This window comes from Tursiops truncatus, chromosome 1, assembly GCF_011762595.2.
Source record: "Tursiops truncatus isolate mTurTru1 chromosome 1, mTurTru1.mat.Y, whole genome shotgun sequence".
NCBI classification, from domain to species: domain Eukaryota; kingdom Metazoa; phylum Chordata; class Mammalia; order Artiodactyla; family Delphinidae; genus Tursiops; species Tursiops truncatus.
The window spans coordinates 138,362,941-138,379,223 of NC_047034.1; the positions used below are offsets into that span (position 1 = coordinate 138,362,941).

At 52.7% G+C, this 16,283-nt stretch overlaps 1 protein-coding gene across 2 annotated transcripts in view; it reads right to left on the reverse strand.

The window, feature by feature from the left end:
• Positions 1 to 16,283, reverse strand: part of ACOT11 (acyl-CoA thioesterase 11) — a 55,984-nt gene that overhangs the window by 17,221 nt on the left and 22,480 nt on the right. For both annotated transcript variants that reach the window (XR_004528855.2, XM_033866209.2), the window contains exons 2-4: positions 7,604 to 7,805; positions 6,556 to 6,625; positions 599 to 659 (exon numbers count right to left, since the gene is read on the reverse strand). Coding sequence is in view for 1 of the 2 variants with exons in the window: in XM_033866209.2 (XP_033722100.1) it covers positions 599 to 659; positions 6,556 to 6,625; positions 7,604 to 7,805 (333 nt within the window). In the remaining variant the exon portion in view is untranslated. The remainder of the gene's footprint in view (positions 1 to 598; positions 660 to 6,555; positions 6,626 to 7,603; positions 7,806 to 16,283) is intronic.

Consider the following 16,283-nt stretch of genomic DNA (forward strand, 5'->3'; position numbering starts at 1 on the left):
CCCCTGGCTCCCTGGGACACCTTGAGCAAGTCACTTCCTTTCTCTGGGCCTCAGTTTCCTCATCTGTAAAATGGGAATGATGAGGCCCTCTTCCAGAGCTCACAGAGCCCCGTGCATCCCCAAAGAGTCCTCCCATTAAACCTTTAACAACCCTGCTGCATAGGAATCATGTTCCCATTCTACAATGTGCAGACAGAGGCTGTGGGAGGTAAGCTAATGGACGGAAGTCCAGCACCCTCCTCCAGACCACTGCCTTCAGGGTCAGGCACAGTGGCTATCTTCCCTGTATTCCTGAGACCACCTGGCTGCTGAAGAGAGGGTCTGAGACTAGGTGTGAAGACCCAGAAGGCTGGAAGTCAAGGCTCACATCAGAATCTACATGGCTTGGTGACCTGGGGCAAATCCCTTCCCCTCCCTAGCCTCAGTTTTCCCTTCTGTATTATGGATATTGGACATTGCCCTAGGATCCCCCCAACCCTGTCAGCTGTTTCAGAACTCTGCTGCCTCAATCGGGGCACTGTGAGTGTGAATGTGAGTGTGCCCGAGCTGGCGGCTGAGAATGAAGAGGAGGTAGAAACCCACCCACCCACCTGCTCACCTCCATACTGGAGTTGAAGGCCCGGTTCACCTTGGCCTTGATATTCACCACTTGTCCAACACTGAGGAGAGAAAAGCAGGAGGTAAGCTTTCCAAGTGGGGACAGAGGGAGAGAACAGGTGTCTCTGCTGAGAGGAACTGGCAGGAGAACATCATGGCATACGGAGCATATTCACATCTACCACGTCACTGAGTCCTCAAAGCAAACCGGCAAGACAGTGTTAGCACCTCATTCTACAGGTGGGGAAGCTGGGGCAAGAGAAGTGGCATGATGTCATTCATCTCCCCCTTTCTCCCGCTTCCCCTTGTCCAATGAATGCTCAAGCTTCTCCTTGCTCTCAGCTCAACAGTCCTTCCTAAGGAAAGCTCTCCCTACCCTCCTGGAGCCCCATAAGGTTCACCCTCCTAACACTTCTTCCAACAGATTGACCTCTGTCTCCCCCACAGTCCTTAAGCTCTGCTGGGGCAAGGATCATGTCTGTTTTGCTCACCACTGAATCTTCAAGTCCTTGCACATGGCACAAGGTAAGCCATGAATAGTGGCCTACTGAATTAATGAATTCCACAATTATTGAATGCCTACTAAGCACAAGATAACTATAAACACAGGGTAGGAAGGGAAAGAATACCTACTACGTGCCAGGTACTTTGCACGACCTCATTTGAACCTCAGAACAGGTTCGGCAGGTAGGTTTAGGGGGGACTGAGTATCAGAGAGGGTGAGCCATTTGCCTACAGTCACCCAGCTAAAGATGGACAGAGCCAGGATTCTAGACTGATTCTACTGAGCACCCTGCTCTTTCCAGCTGCAACTGTCCCTCTGGAATGACTCCCAGGTCCAGATGAACATCAGAATCCCTGAGCGAGCCACTTTGCTGCCCTGTGCTGACTTTTTTTATTATTATTTATTTATTTATTTATTTATTTATTTTTGGCTGCGTTGGGTCTTCATTGCAGCGCGCAGGCTTCCTCTAGTTGCGTCCAGCAGGGCTACTACGCGTCGTTGCGGTGCACGGGCTTCTTCTTATGGTGGCTTCTCTTTGTTGTGGAGCACGGGCTCTAGGCACGTGGGCTTCAATAGTTGTGGCGCACGGGCTTAGTTGCTCCGTGGCATGTGGGATCTTCCCGGACCAGGGCTCAAACCCATGTCCCCTGCATTGGCAGGCAGATTCTTAACCACTGAGCCACCAGGGAAGCCCTGACTTGTTCATTTCTGTTATTATTTTTTTTTTTTAGTAGTTCTAATAGTCAGGTAGGGGACTATCACTTTTAGGAGATGCATGCTGACATATGGAGGGATGAAGTGTCATGATGTCTGCAACTTACTTTCAAATAGTTCACACAACAGTGATACTGTGGATTCCGTTCCAGACCATGGCAGTAAAGCAAATATCTCAATAAAGCGAGTCACACAATTTTTTTGGTTTCCTGGTGCATATAAAAGATATGTTTACACTATACTGTAGTGTATTAAGTATGCAATTGAAATATGTCTAAAAAGCAATATACATACCTTAATTTAAAAATACCTTCTTGGGACTTCCCTGGTAGCACAGTGGTTAAGAATCCGCCTGCCAATTGAGGGGACACAGGTTCGAGCCCTGTTCTGGGAAGATTCCACATGCCACGTAGCAACTAAGCCTGTGCGTCACAACTACTGAGCCTGTGCCCTAGAGCCCGCGAGCCACAACTACTGAGCCCGCATGCCACAGCTACTGAACCCCGTGTGCCTAGAGCCCGTGCTCCACAACAAGAGAAGCCACCGCAATGAGAAGCCTGCGCACCACAACAAAGAGTAGCCCCTGCTCGTGCAACTAGAGAAAGCCTGCGTGCAGCAATGAAGCCCCAATGCAGCCAAAAATAAATAATAAATAAATAAACTTATTAAAAAAAAAAACTTTCTTGCTAAAAAATGCTAACCATCATCTGAGCCTTCAGCCAGTTGTAATCTTTTTGCAACAGTAACATCAAAGATCACTGATCACAGATCACCATAAAAAATATAATAATAATGAAAAAGTCTGAAATATTGCAAAAATTACCGAAATGTGACACAGAGACACTAAATGAGCCAATGTCGTTGGAAAAATGAGGTCAATAGATTTGCCTGATGCAGGATTGCCACAAACCTTCAATTTGTAAAAAAATGCAATATCTGCAAAGTGCAATAAAATGAGGTACGCTTGTATTTATCCACATACAGATAAAGCAAATTAAGCAAAGTGTTCATTATTAACTCTCAGTAGGGATGATCACAGCACTATTCAACTTTCTATAATTTTGAAAGTTTTCATAATAAAAAAGTAGAAAAAAAAAAAACTTCCCTCATCCCCCAAGTAAAAATAAGTCTATTTTTTGCAGTACTAAAAAAAAGAGAAAGAAGTGTATGACCCTTCCCCTTCCTCCTCCTCCCCTCCCCCTCTCTAGCCCCCCCTCAAAGCCAAGCAGCAACCCATTTGGACTCCCAAGCTTCTCCTCCTTCCTGACTGTCCTCCATCTCACAGCTCAGGCCCAAACTGGCTCCATCCACAGGGTCAGTGCCCAGCCTCCTTGGGGCCCCCTTCAGGCTGCTGATTTCCCAACACCCCTCCAGAGGCAGCTCCAACAAACAAATGTGACCCCTGTTCAAGCCCTTCCCCAAGACCAATTTACTAGCAGGGGACAGAGGAACATGTTAAATGACACCACAGTGATGCTAACAGCAAAACCCAGATGATGAAGAACTCTAGAGAACAAATAACCAGGTTTCTTCAACAAATAAACTTTGGGCTTCCCTGGTGGCGCAGTGGTTAAGAATCCACCTGCCAGTGCAGGGGACATGGGTTTGAGCCCTGGTCAGGGAAGATCCCACATGCCATGAAGCAACTAAGCCCGTGGGCCACAACTACTGAGCTTGTGCTCTAGAGCCCGTGAACCACAACTACTGAAGCCCACACACCTAGAGCCCGTGCTCAGCAACAAAGAGAAGCCACCACAATGAGAAGCCCACGCACCACAACAAAGAGTAGCCCCCACTTGCCGCAACTAGAGAAAGCCCGTGCACAGCAACGAAGAGCCAACGCAGACAAAAATAAACAAATAAATCTATTTATTTAAAAAAACAAACTTCAAGAAAAGACAGAGGGAGAGGAAGCGGGGAGGAGAGGGTAGTTGGAGAGGGTGTTGTGGGGAGATGTAGGACCTAAGGGTTAAAAAAAAGACTTAAGAGGGGGCTTCCCTGGTGGCGCAGTGGCTGAGAGTTCGCCTGCCGATGCAGGGGACACGGGTTCCTGCCCCGGTCCGGGAAGATCCCACATGCCGCAGGGCGGCTAGGCCGCTGAGCCTGCGTGTCGGGAGCCTGTGCTCCGCAACGGGAGAGGCCACAACAGTGAGAGGCCTGCGTACCACAAAAAAAAAAAAAGACTTAAGAGGGAAGTCCCTGGTGGTCCAGTGGTTAGGACTCGGCACTTTCATTGCCAGGGCCTGGGTTCGATCCCTGGGCAGGGAACTAAGATCCTGCAAGGCATGGCCAAAAAAAAAAAACATTTAAGAGACCTAGCAACCAATTGCAACCTGATTTGCATCCTGACTTGAGCAACAAAAATAACTGTAAAGCAAAACAAAATTAAAAAACAAATTCATGAGACATTGTGGGCAAATGAATGCTGACTGGATATTTGATGTTAGTGAGAAACTGTTCATTTTCTTTAGGTGTGGTAGTGGTATTGAAATTATGTTTTAAAAAGTTCTTATCCATTAGAGATACATTTTGTGATATTTTAATTTTTTTTTAGAATTTTAATTAAATTAAATTAATTTATTTGTTATGTTTTGGCTACGTTGGGTCTTCGTTGTGGCGTGTGGGCTTTCTCTGGTTGTGGTGAACAGGGGTTACTCTTGGTTGTGGTGCGCAGGCTTCTCACTGCAGTGGTTCCTCTTGTTGCGGAGCGCAGACTCTAGGCGTGCAGGCTTCAGTAGTTGTGGCACGCGGGCTCAGTAGTTGTGGCACGCAGGCTCAGTAGTTGTGGCACACAGGTTCTAGAGCGCAGGCTCAGTAGTTGTTGTGCACGGGCTTAGTTGCTCTGCGGCATGTGGGATCTTCCCAGACCAGGGCTCAAACCCATGTCCCCTGCATTGGCAGGAGGATTCTTAACCACTGCGCCACAAGGGAAGTCCTTTGAGATATTTTTAAATGGCAAAAGCAAAAACAAACAAAAAAACCTTCCCCAGCTTTCCTCAGGTATGGTCAGGCCTTTCCTGGCCACCAATCATGCTCCAGGCCTCTCCCCAGCTTACCCTCCTTCCCAGGATCCTCTCCAGCTTTTCCCCCCACCCACACCCTTCTCTTCCCAGACTCACCTCCACTCCACTGGGTCCCGCAGCGTGTCCATCCATCATGTACACACCCCACCCCAGCCTTCTCTATCCCTTGCTCCTCCAACTGCCAGATCTCGTGTTGGCAACAGAGACCCAGAGCTGGCCCGGACACGGCTCCACTGGCCTACAAATTGTCACTACACACAGTACTGGACCCAGTTCAAACACCTCCTCCAGGAAGCCACCCTTGACTACCCTCTGTGCCACTCACTATACCCACCCCCAGACATATAGGCAATGAGGCCTGTTTGTTAAGAACAAGGGCTCTGGGGCCAGACTGCCTGGCTTGTTGTATGTCCTGGGTTCTCCACCAGCTGTATGACTTGAAGCAAGTTACTTCACTTCTCTGTGCCTCCGTTTTCTCACCTGTAAAATGAGGGTACTAATAGCCACGACCTCATAGGGTTGTTCTGAGGACTTAAGTTAATTAAAGAGACATTACCAATAACGCATCAATATTGGCTCATGGTGACAGAGGTACCATATGAATGTAAGACGTTAGTAACAGGGAATCTCGGTGTGGGGTATATGGGAACTCTGTACTATCTACAGTGTTTTTGCAAATCAAAAACTATTCTAAAATAAAAGACATTTAGAAAAAGTATTACAAAGCAACCATATGCAGAGATCATTATTACCCTGGAATTCACTGCTTTGAATTGAAATTATGTTTCTCTATCTGCCTCCCTGCATTCTGGGAGCTCCTGGGGCACAGGGACTATGTTCCAGTTGAATTTGTGGACCCCAAACCCAGCACGGGCCCTGGTCCACAAGCAGTGATGAATGACTACATAAGTGGATACAGGGACTAGCCAAACTTTTTCCTTAACCACAACTCGTGGGGCACCAGGAAGTCCTGAATGAGTCCTTGGCACTTGACGTCCTAGGCACTGAGAGAGTTTAAGAGCAGACCTGGGGGCCAAAGCACTGTATGTAGCCCTGCAGCCTGTCCTGGGCAGAGGGCTCAGCATGCTCCTTGGGTCCCAGCAAAGCTGTGCAGAGACAAAGCTCAGCACAGTGTAATGAGGAGTCTTCTAACCAGTACAGACAGTTAAAAAAAAAAAAAAAACCCGAAAACCCAAAAAACCAGGAGGTAATGAGTTCCTCATCCCTGGGGGTACATGAGCAGAGGCTGAATGGTCCAAACTTCTGGGTCAGACTCTGCCAAGGCACCTTATCCAGGGACCTCCCTACAGTCTGATGACCAATGACCCACAGAGAATGTCCAAGCTCAAAAAGGCATTCACTGATTAAGTCTAAGCCCTTCCACTTTGAAGATAAGAAAACTGAGGACCAGAGAAAGAGACTGCCTTCCCCAAAGTCACACAGCACCCCATGATACTGCCTCAGCAGCGCCCAACTCCAAGCCTGGCTGAGGGAGCTGCCAGCCACAGGGCAGCTTCCAGCCCACCGCCGTCCCAGAGACCTTGCAGACGAGACGGGTCACTGCTCACCAAAGGCTGCCCCCCCTCCATCTGCAGAGGCCCTCAGTCAGCTGAGGCAGGTTCCAGGCAGCACACAGGCTGAGCAGGCAGTAGATGGGGGAAGGGCTCTGGGCTCGTGATGGGGAGACCAGAAGGAAGGGCAGGAGGGGCCACTTACCTAATGGTGTGCTCAAAATAGATATCGTCCATGGAGGCCGTGACGCAGGGGCAGCCAGCATGCCTCTCCGCTGGCATCAGGAGAAGAAAGCATGCGTTAGCAGCCTCCCCGTGACCCAGGCCTCTGATCAAACGTCAGACTGCCTAGCTAAGGCCTGCCTCCTCGCCCGTGCTCCCACCCTTCTTTACTTTCCTCACCGTGATTACGACACCCCGACCCTGTCTTACATATCTGGGTTTTGTCTGTCTTAGTGCCTCTCCCTCCTGCTAGACTGCATGTCACTTGAGGGCAAGGATTTTTGCCTGTCTTGTTCACTGCTGTGCCCCAGTCCTGGAGCAGCGCCTGGCACGCAGGAGATACTCAATGAGCAGCTGTCGAATGAATGCATGACGACGCCATGCTATTCCACTTCCTGACCTCCTAGAGTGCCCGTACCCCTGTCCAGTCAACCTCACCCACCTTTGTCTCCTTGCCTGAGTCATTCTTCCTCTGAGGACTGTGCTCCCAGGCCTTAGTCCTTCTAGAATCCCTTCTCTGCCCCCAGGGCTGGGGCAGAGCCTCTGGTCTGTTCTCCCAGAGCCCTGCTTCCACCTCCCTTTCCCAGCTCCCATCAGACAGTGCTGGGGGGCAGTCAGTCTCCTGTCTGGCCCCCCCATCAGACTGTGAACTCCCTGTGGGCTGGAGAATACCGGGGCACCACAGGCAACAAAATGAGCTCAATCCAGCTCCACTCAACTCTACTCAATGCCACAGGCTTTGCTCACAGCCAGTCTCAGAGCAGCCACATTGAAGGCCGCGCTGTGTCAGAGCAGGGACCTTAGGTTATAGTACTCAGACCTCTGGGCGCCTCCGGGCAAGAGGCTGGGCCCGAGCAGAGCATGGAGAACTTGAAGAGGGCATTGCAGGCAGGTGGAGCAGCCTGAGCAAAGGCTGGGAGGAGGGAGGAGGGTGGCACTCGGGGACGGCAACCGTCTCTGTAAACTGGGGCCTCTCCTCTGGGTGTGTGGTGCCGGGGCTGGGAGGGCAGCTGTGCCGGGCGCGGCCTCACCGGACAGGCAGGCGGTGGTGTCAATCCATTTGAGCAGCTGCCCGACGCTCAGCTCGCCGCGCTGGTTGGTGTGGCAGGGCAGCACCAGCTGGCTCATCTGCACCTCCGTGGGGTTCCGGTAGCCCTCGTCCTCTGCCATGTTGTTCTCAGTGCGTGAGGCCGACTTCCGGGATGCACGGTTGGAGAACACGGAGGCCAGGCCCTGGGAAACAGAAGAGGCGGTCAGCTTACAGCAGGGTCTCCCAGATCTGCCAGTCCCTGAGACCCCAGGGCCACCGGCCATAAGACCCCAACTCCAAGAGTGGCCACCACCTTCCAGCCCAGGGTCTCAGACCCCCAGGGGCTCTCTGGATGCCCTTATGCCCGGCTTCCTTTTGGCCAACAATTCTGTGTTAACATAACCTTGGACCCGGAGGAGGGGGCTGGGAGAGAGGGATGCAGCAGAGAACTAATTCAGCTGGTGGGCCAGCTTATTCAAATCTTGCCTCAGATTCTCCTTCATTCTGGAAAGATTCCCCCTCACTCTTCAGGGAGGCCCAGTGAGCCCTGCAGCAGTCAAGCCTGGGGATTTGCTCCTAGTTCATCCTATAAGAGCCCCTTCCTCGGGCCCCTCATTCTTCAGATGACATCAGTAGCAGCATCTCTGCTGGCTGCTCATCCGTCATCAGCTCTACTGACTGGGAGGGCTCTGGGCGGTCACTGACCAGGTGGCTGATCCCGACCAGGGCTGGAACAGCTGCCAGCTGGAGAACCAGCAGAGAAAGTCCTCAAATGCATGAGTTAGAGGAGGAGTTTCTGCCCAGGGCCCAGCTTGTCTCACTCGCCAGGCAGCAGAGGTGGGGAGTGCCTAGCAGTCCCCTAGATGGGGCGGGATGAGGAAGGGCAGCCAAACTGCCATCCTATCTCTCTCATGACACTGTGAACAGAGGTGGGGATGCCTGCCTGCATGAGAAAAATGACAGGAGGGACAGGCACAGGGGTTCCAATTTTCATGGCCAATGCCAATTGTGGTGACGATAAGTCACCGCTAACGTTTATAAAGTGCTTATTAAGTATCAGATACTCGTCTAAGCACTTTACAAGTACTAAGTCAAATGTTATCCATACAACACACCTCTGAAAGAGGTACATTATTATCTTCATTTCAAAGATGAGGAAACTGGGACTTCCCTGGCAGTCCAGTGGTTAAAACTTCACCTTCCAATGCAGGGGGTGTGGGTTAAATCCCTGGTCGGGGGGGGGGGGGGGCGGGGGACGGGGGGGCGGGGGTCGTGGCCAAAAAACCAAAACATAAAACAGAAGCAATATTGTAACAAATTCGATTAAAAAAAAAATAGATGAGGAAACTGAAGCCCAAGTAAGTGCCAAGCCCAGCTGTGACCCACAGAGTCTGAGGTCCTACCCATCACACTACACTGCCTGCAGGACCTCCTGGGGTCCGAGATGAGGAATCTAGGGCCCTGGATGCGGATTCAGCAGCAAAGAGTGCTGTGATCCGATGTTGACCCTGCCACTGCCGCAGGATGGGGGCAGTGACGGCTCGGGGCAAGGATGGGTCTCATTCTGGGAGTCTATACCCTTTGGATAACTCCCTTCACAAGGATCCCGTAGCTAATTCAGTCAATTCAAAACACACCGAGTTAACTTGTTTAGGTCACTGACCCCCCTAAGAGGCAGAACTGGGATTTGAACCAAGCCAGTCTGACCCAGAACAGCTTGTGGGTTCCCAGACAGGCAGCTCATTCCCAAGAGTCCCTGGGTACCAGGCTCAGTGCTAGGCACCAAAAGGAGAGAGAGGAGGGCAGCTGCGCCAGGAGCTCGCAGCCTGGGTGGGGGCCTGCGGGTGCCAGGCTGCCAGGCTGTTGCAGGCAGCTCCCAGGCCTCTGCAGTCCAAGCATCAGGACCCGTCACCATGGTAACCACTGCCAAGGCATTTCCGGCCGGGTGTGCATTGGGGGCCTGCTTGGATGTGGATGCGGGTGGCTGGCTTTCTGGGTGTGGGAGACGGTAGAGGAAGGAGGCAGGCAGACTCCGTTCACCCACACTCTTCCCAACCCCTCCCATGGCTAGAGGTTCTGGGCAGAACATTCCAAAAAGAAGCCCTGGAGAAAGCTAGGGCAATGGGGGAGGCAAAATGCAGAGGGTAAGGGGGCAGAAGAAAAGCAGAGCATGTGGAGTTTCTGGGCGGTTCTGTATGTGCACACAGGGAAGCCCCCCCAGCACAATGTCCCTGCTTCATCAGCCTATTCTCGTCTACTGCCTCACTGGATCCTCACGAGGCAGGCAGAGGGTGAAAACCGTTTACCCCATTTTACAGGTGAGGAAAGTGAGGCTGGAAAAAGCCCTAGACCAGCAGTCAGGACATCTGAATTCCAATCCTCTCTGCTTCCCACCTAGCCCATACCCACTCCTACCAGCCTCCTATTTCCTGTTGTGCAAAGCCAAAGTCCCATCCATTGGAGTCTACATGCCTGGAGGCAGGATCTTTGCCTTACCCATTTGTTCATTCATTCATTCACTCATTCATTCACCGAGCACCTCCTCTGTATTGGACTGTCCCCCAAACACTGAACGTATAAGATAAATTGGGCCAATCCTTTGCGAAGCTCCTACTCTAGTGCTTATGCTTAGAAGTACCTGGCACAGGGACTTCCCTGGTGGTGCAGTGGTTAAGAATCCGCCTGCCAATGCAGGGGACACGGGTTCGATCCCTGGTCTGGGAAGATCCCACATGCCACAGAGCAACTAAGCCCATGCGCCACAAATACTGAGACCGCGCTCTAGAGCCCGTGAGCCACAACTACTGAGCTCACGTGCTGCAACTACTGAAGCCCGCGTGCCTAGAGCCTGTGCTCTGCAACAAGAGAAGCCACAGCAGTAAGAACCCACGCACCGCAACAAAGTGTAGCCCCCGCTCGCCGCAACTAGAGAAAGCCCGTGCGCAGCAGCGAAGACACAACGCAGCCAAAAATGAATCAATCAATAAATTAAATTTTTAGGGCTTCCCCGGTGGCGCAATGGTTGAGAGGACGTCCGCCTGCCGATGCAGGGGACACGGGTTCGTGCCCCGGTCCGGGAAGATCCCACATGCCGCGGAGTGGCTAGGCCCGTGAGCCATGGCCGCTAGGCCTGCGCGTCCGGAGCCTGTGCTCCGCAACGGGAGAGGTCACGTCAGTGAGAGGCCCACGTACCACAAAAAAAAAAAAAAAAGAAGAAGAAGAAAATAAATAAATTAATTAATTAATTAAATTTTTTAAAAAAGAAGTACCTGGCACACAGTAGGACCTCATCAAAGGTTTGTAAAGGAATGTCTAGAGGCAGACTTGAGTTCAAATCCTAGCCCTGCCCCTCATGTGCTGTGTGATCCTGAGCAAGCCCCTCCCTCCTGAACCTCATCTGTCACTCACCAGGCAGGGGCAGGGGGAGACTGCCAGTCCTCAAGATATCCCACCCTCGATGCCAGGATTCTGGGATCTAATCCTGCAGGGCTCTGGCATGGCCAGCTGAGCTTTCCAATGAGGAAGCTAAGGAGCCCGGTTACCTGTCAGGCAGGAAATACTGTACTCTGAGCAGGGCTGAGCTCCCACCCCACTCCCCCCTGGCAAGCTAAGGAACAAGCCCCACTGTGCTGTGCTCCCACTTCCCTCAAAGAGAGGAGTGCAGAGCTCCCGGGCTGGAGCACGCACAGGGAGGCAAAGCACAGCCTCTCAGACTCCAACTCCTTCCTTGGGCTCCAAGGCAGTCTGCCACGTCAGGGCAGGCAGGGCCAGGCCTCCTTCTAATCCCATGGTGGGCAGGCATCCAGCCCGGGAGGCAGGGGCGTGTGTGGCCCAGGCAGGGTTTTGCCAATAAGGCCCCAGAGCCGAGCCATTCCTCTCAGGGCCAGTCACGGGGAGAGCAGAGGCCCTGGTCAGAGTTAGGGCCTGGGGTGGCCAGGCTGCGCCAAGACAGCTGACAGGGGGGACAGAGGCTGCACGAAGGTGGAGAGGGCATCTAAAGGCCAGGGACGTGCGCTCTCAGACAGCAGCCATGCCGGGGGCTGGCTTCCAGCTGCAACAGACCCGGCCAGATTTGATAATCCCAGACTAGGCCCCAGCCGGCTACACTGTGGTCTCTGTGTCCCTGCTCCTCAGCCAGAGGCATGGGACAGAACTGCTGGGTCAGAGCAAGAAAGGCCACTTTGCTCAATCCCTTCACACCTGGGGAAACTGAGGCACACAGAGGGAAAGGCTGGTCCTGGTAAAGCCCCCTAGGCCAGGGCTCCTTCTGGGCAATTTAACAACAGGCCACACTACAGACTTAATCTGGATTTCCTCCCTCCCCCAAGTAGCCAAGTCTCAGTGACCCAACCTCCTTAAACTCTCAGTCTAGCCCCCCTGCCCTGATGTGTTCAGGCCCCCGCACTGCTCACTCACTGGGTTATTTCCACAGCCAGTCCACTGGCCTCCAGTAGCTCTCCACCTCCTTCCAGGCCTCTATGCAACACCGGAAGGATCTTTCCAAAACCCAAAGCCACCAACTAGACAACCACAACCTACAGCGTCCTGCCTTGCAGGGAGGCTGGGCCCAGTCCTTGCAACTGGGACTTCGTTCTGTGCCTTAGGACCACACAGACTTTTCTGAAGAGCAAGCCTGAGCAGGCATCTCCCCTGCTCAAGACTCCTCGATGGCTTCCTGCCGCTCTCAGGATCGAGGCCCTACTCTGTAGCTGCTGCCACTGTCCCTGCAGCTGCTCTCCCAGCTCCAGACCACGCTCGGTTCCCCAGAGCACGCTCTCACCCCACCTCCGTTCCTCTGCCACATGGGCACTGCCTCTGCCTAGGATCCCTTCACCTGAGCTACCTGCCGAGTGACTGCTTCCTCCTCCTCCCTCTTCAGCACCTCCCCCTGCCTTTTCCCCAGGGAGAGCTAGGGCCTCCCTGGCCCCCACAGCCTTACTGTCTCCACACGGCACTGACCGAGCTGTGCAGTCACTGATTCAGAGCCGCCTGCCCCAGCAGACAGGCATTCCCACAGGACAGGGATGGAGTCAGGCCTGGCACAGAGCAGGTGCCGAATAAACACCTATGGGAGAGGAAAAGGGTGATGACAAGGGCGGCCTAGGAGCTGAGACTTGATGACGAGGACCATCTGAGGTACAGGGAGGACTGCAGAACAGCAGAAAGGAGACGCAGGAACAGCAGGGACTCCAGTGACGGGAGTGGCCGGGGCAAAGGGAAGCAGGTGGGGAAAGTACTAGGTACCTGTTTGGGTGCAGACAGAGGGAGGGGCCAAGGAGTCCCCAGAAACCACGGAAGACCCCTGGAGAAGGGCGCGGCCTACAATGATTAGTGGGAAAACGTAGAGACCAGCCAGCAGAGACATCTTAGTGCCTTCAAGAACCATCTTGAAGGACTTCCCTGGTGGCGCAGTGGTTAAGAATCCGCCTGCCAGTGCAGGGGACACGGGTTCGAGCCCTGGTCCGGGAAGATCCCACATGCCGCGGAGCAACTAAGCCCGTGCGTCACAAGTACCGAGCCTGCGCTCTAGAGCCCGTGAGCCACAACTATTGAGCCCACACACTGCAACTACTGAAGCCCGCACACTCTAAGGCCTGCGTGCCACAACTACTGAGCCCGCGTGCTGCAACTACAGAAGCCCGCACACCTAGAGCCTGTGCTCCACAACAAGAGAAGCCACCGCAATGAGAAGCCCACGCACCACAACAAAGAGTAGGCCCTGCTCACTACAACTAGAGAAGGTCCACACACAGAGACAAAGACCCAAAGCAACCAAAAAAAAAAAAGAATCATCTCAAAGAGCAGGCCTAGAGCAGAGGAGGCCCACCTACCCTGGAGGGGAGAAGCTGGCCTGGGTGACCGCTCAGCTCACCCACCATGACACGGGGCTGCTCTTGGGCATCAGCCTGGCCTGGACCCAAGACCGGTTCCACAACTAACTTGTGTGACTTCAGGCAGGCTGCTCAGCCTACCTCTGTGGACTACCTACAGTTCCCTCAACTGTAAAAATGGGATTATAATACCTACATCCAGGGTCATCATGGGGATGAAGTTAAACAAGATCAAGCGTTCAAAGCTCCTAGCACACGCCTGCCACGTGGCTAACATTTATTGAGCACTTAGGTTAGCATTATAAACTGAGTTTGGGCTTCCTACAGAAATATAGCTGGGAGACACCTAAAGAGAGCTCAAACCAGACTGTCTACATAGTACTTTCTCATGTATGAGTTCACCACAGGCTCACGGCAACCCCATGAGGAGGCAAGACCGGTAGCCGGTTTGAGAGGTTCTGTGAGACCTCAGAAAGCCAGCAATAGTGGAGCAGGGATTCAAGTGCAGGGTGCAAGACCCCGCACGGCCCTGCCCCGCCCCACTGTCCCGCCTGGCCTCTCCCCAGGGGGTGGGGACTGGAAGGCAGGCAGGCAGCAGGGAGAAGTGCCTTGGCCCACCGCCAGCCAGGCCTCATGAAAACCAGGCACTCCTGCAGCGTGAGGGAGCTGCCTCAGCTGGTGCCCTGTCCCCACAAAGGTGGCTCCAGGCTCTCAGAGCGACCAGCCGCTTCCCAGTGGTTTTCTCACCAGCAAGGCAGGAGCATCTGTCAACCTCCTAAACACCCCTTCAAGTCTATTCCGTCTTCTTCCCAGAAAAGGCTCTGAGGTAGCCTGCGCATGCACACAGACTGCACACACACAGGGCTCCATGATGCAAACAGAGCTAAGGAACAAAATAAGGGAGGAGCAATTATGTTAGGAATCCAGGTGCACAAAGATGCTGCCATAAAGAACTGCAGTTGGCCTTGAGATTCCCAGTAGACAAGGCTATAAAGGACAGTAGTGGATGCACTCGGCCGTGACACCAGCTAGAGGACTGGGAGGACGTCGGTGGCCTGTTCCATAGGCTTTTGATAGTCATACATATCAGATCATACCTTCATTCTAGAAGATAAATAATGGTCTCCAGCACCCTAGGCACACATCCTCATTCTACTTCTAGCTACAGGGTGTGTTGGCACTTGACATTTTTCAAGATTTGGGGGTGAGGAAGGTAGAGAATTAAACCATTATTTTTTACTAAGCACCTCCTCTATGCCATTCATTTGGTTAGCACTTATTGAAACCTACTATGTACCAAGTTCTATGCTAGAAGCTTCCATATGTATTATTTCAGTAACTCTCATATCTATCCTACAACGCACTGTTATTCTACCCATTTTACTGATGAGGAAACCAAGGCTGAGAGCTAGTACATTGCTTCTAAACACCTGAGAAGTGACAGAGTCTAAGACAATCCCAGGGCAGTTCCCTGGTGGCCTCGTGGTTAGGATTCTGGGCTTTCACTGCCGTCACCCGGGTTCAATCCCTGGTCAGGGAACTGAGATTCTGCAAGCCACACAGCACGACCCAAGAAAACCCACAAACAATCCCAGACCTGCCAGCCAAAGCCCACATTTATATCTCTATAGCACTTCCATAGGCCTCAGAGATGGAGAAGATGGAAGAAATTCTTCCATCCGAAACTCAGAGAGGGGACGTAAACTTCCCCACGTCATACAGCCGGTCAGTGACGTTGGAGAGAACAGAGGCCAGTGCCCTGAGTCCCCACCCAGAGCCCACAGCCTGGGGTAGGCTGCTCAGGCGGTGGGCACTCCCCTTCTGACAGCCAACTCTTGTGCTCTCCCAGTGTGGACAGAGGGGGATGGGAGAGTCTCCAACCTTCTCATCTTGCCCCTGACCCTAAATCTGTTAAAGAAGGGAAGTGGGGTTGGGGGCATGATTGAAATTCTGAGCTAAGCCTGCCTCCTTTGGAGGTAGAGCTTCATGAGGCATTTCCAGTTCAGTGCCTTCCTATAAAACTGAATATAAGTGGAATTTGTATCAGCTCATCACTCCCAGGAGACGTTGGATGAGTTATTTTACCTTTCTGTGCCTCAGTTTCCTCATCTGTCAAATGGAGCATTTAACTAGAGAGTCTCCAAGACTCTTTTCAACCATGAAAGTGTTTGGCTTATGGGAGGACTTTCTTGACAAGACCCACGAGGCCCCCCGGCAGATCGCCGGCCACGCCTCCAGTCTTGATCACACCCGTACCGCCAGCCACACTGGCCGTCTCTCAGTTCCTCATACCCATCAGGCCACTGCCCACTTCTGGACTCTTCTCACGGCATCCCCTCTGCCTGGCGCAGTCTTCCCTCTCCTCTCCACCTCCGTAAGGCCTTCTCATCCCTCAGCTCCATTCTCTCTCCCGCCATCCTCATGCTCCTGGCCCCATGAACCTCTGGTCTAAATGCTCTCCATTGTGACAACATTCATTTAATTGTGGGAGTATTTGGTGGACATCGATGAGAAGATCCACCAGGTAGGAGCCCTCTCTCTCTACACCTGGTGTCCACCGGGCCCAGCACGGAGCCTGGCTCACCGTGGACCAAATGAATGAGTTTGTTCAGAGGGTCTCCAGTTCCCTCTGATGTCACCCTATGTAGGCAGGGAGAATACAGGCCATGAGGTCAGGAGAAGTTCTCCACTAGAGGCCCTGCCCCTTCACCCCATTCTATTTTTTTTTTTTCCTTTTTTTGGCCACGCCGCAAGGCACGTGGGACCTTAGTTCCCCGACCAGGGATCGAACCTGTGCCCCCTGCAGTGGATGCACAGAGTCAACCACTGGACCACCAAAGAAGTCCTGTT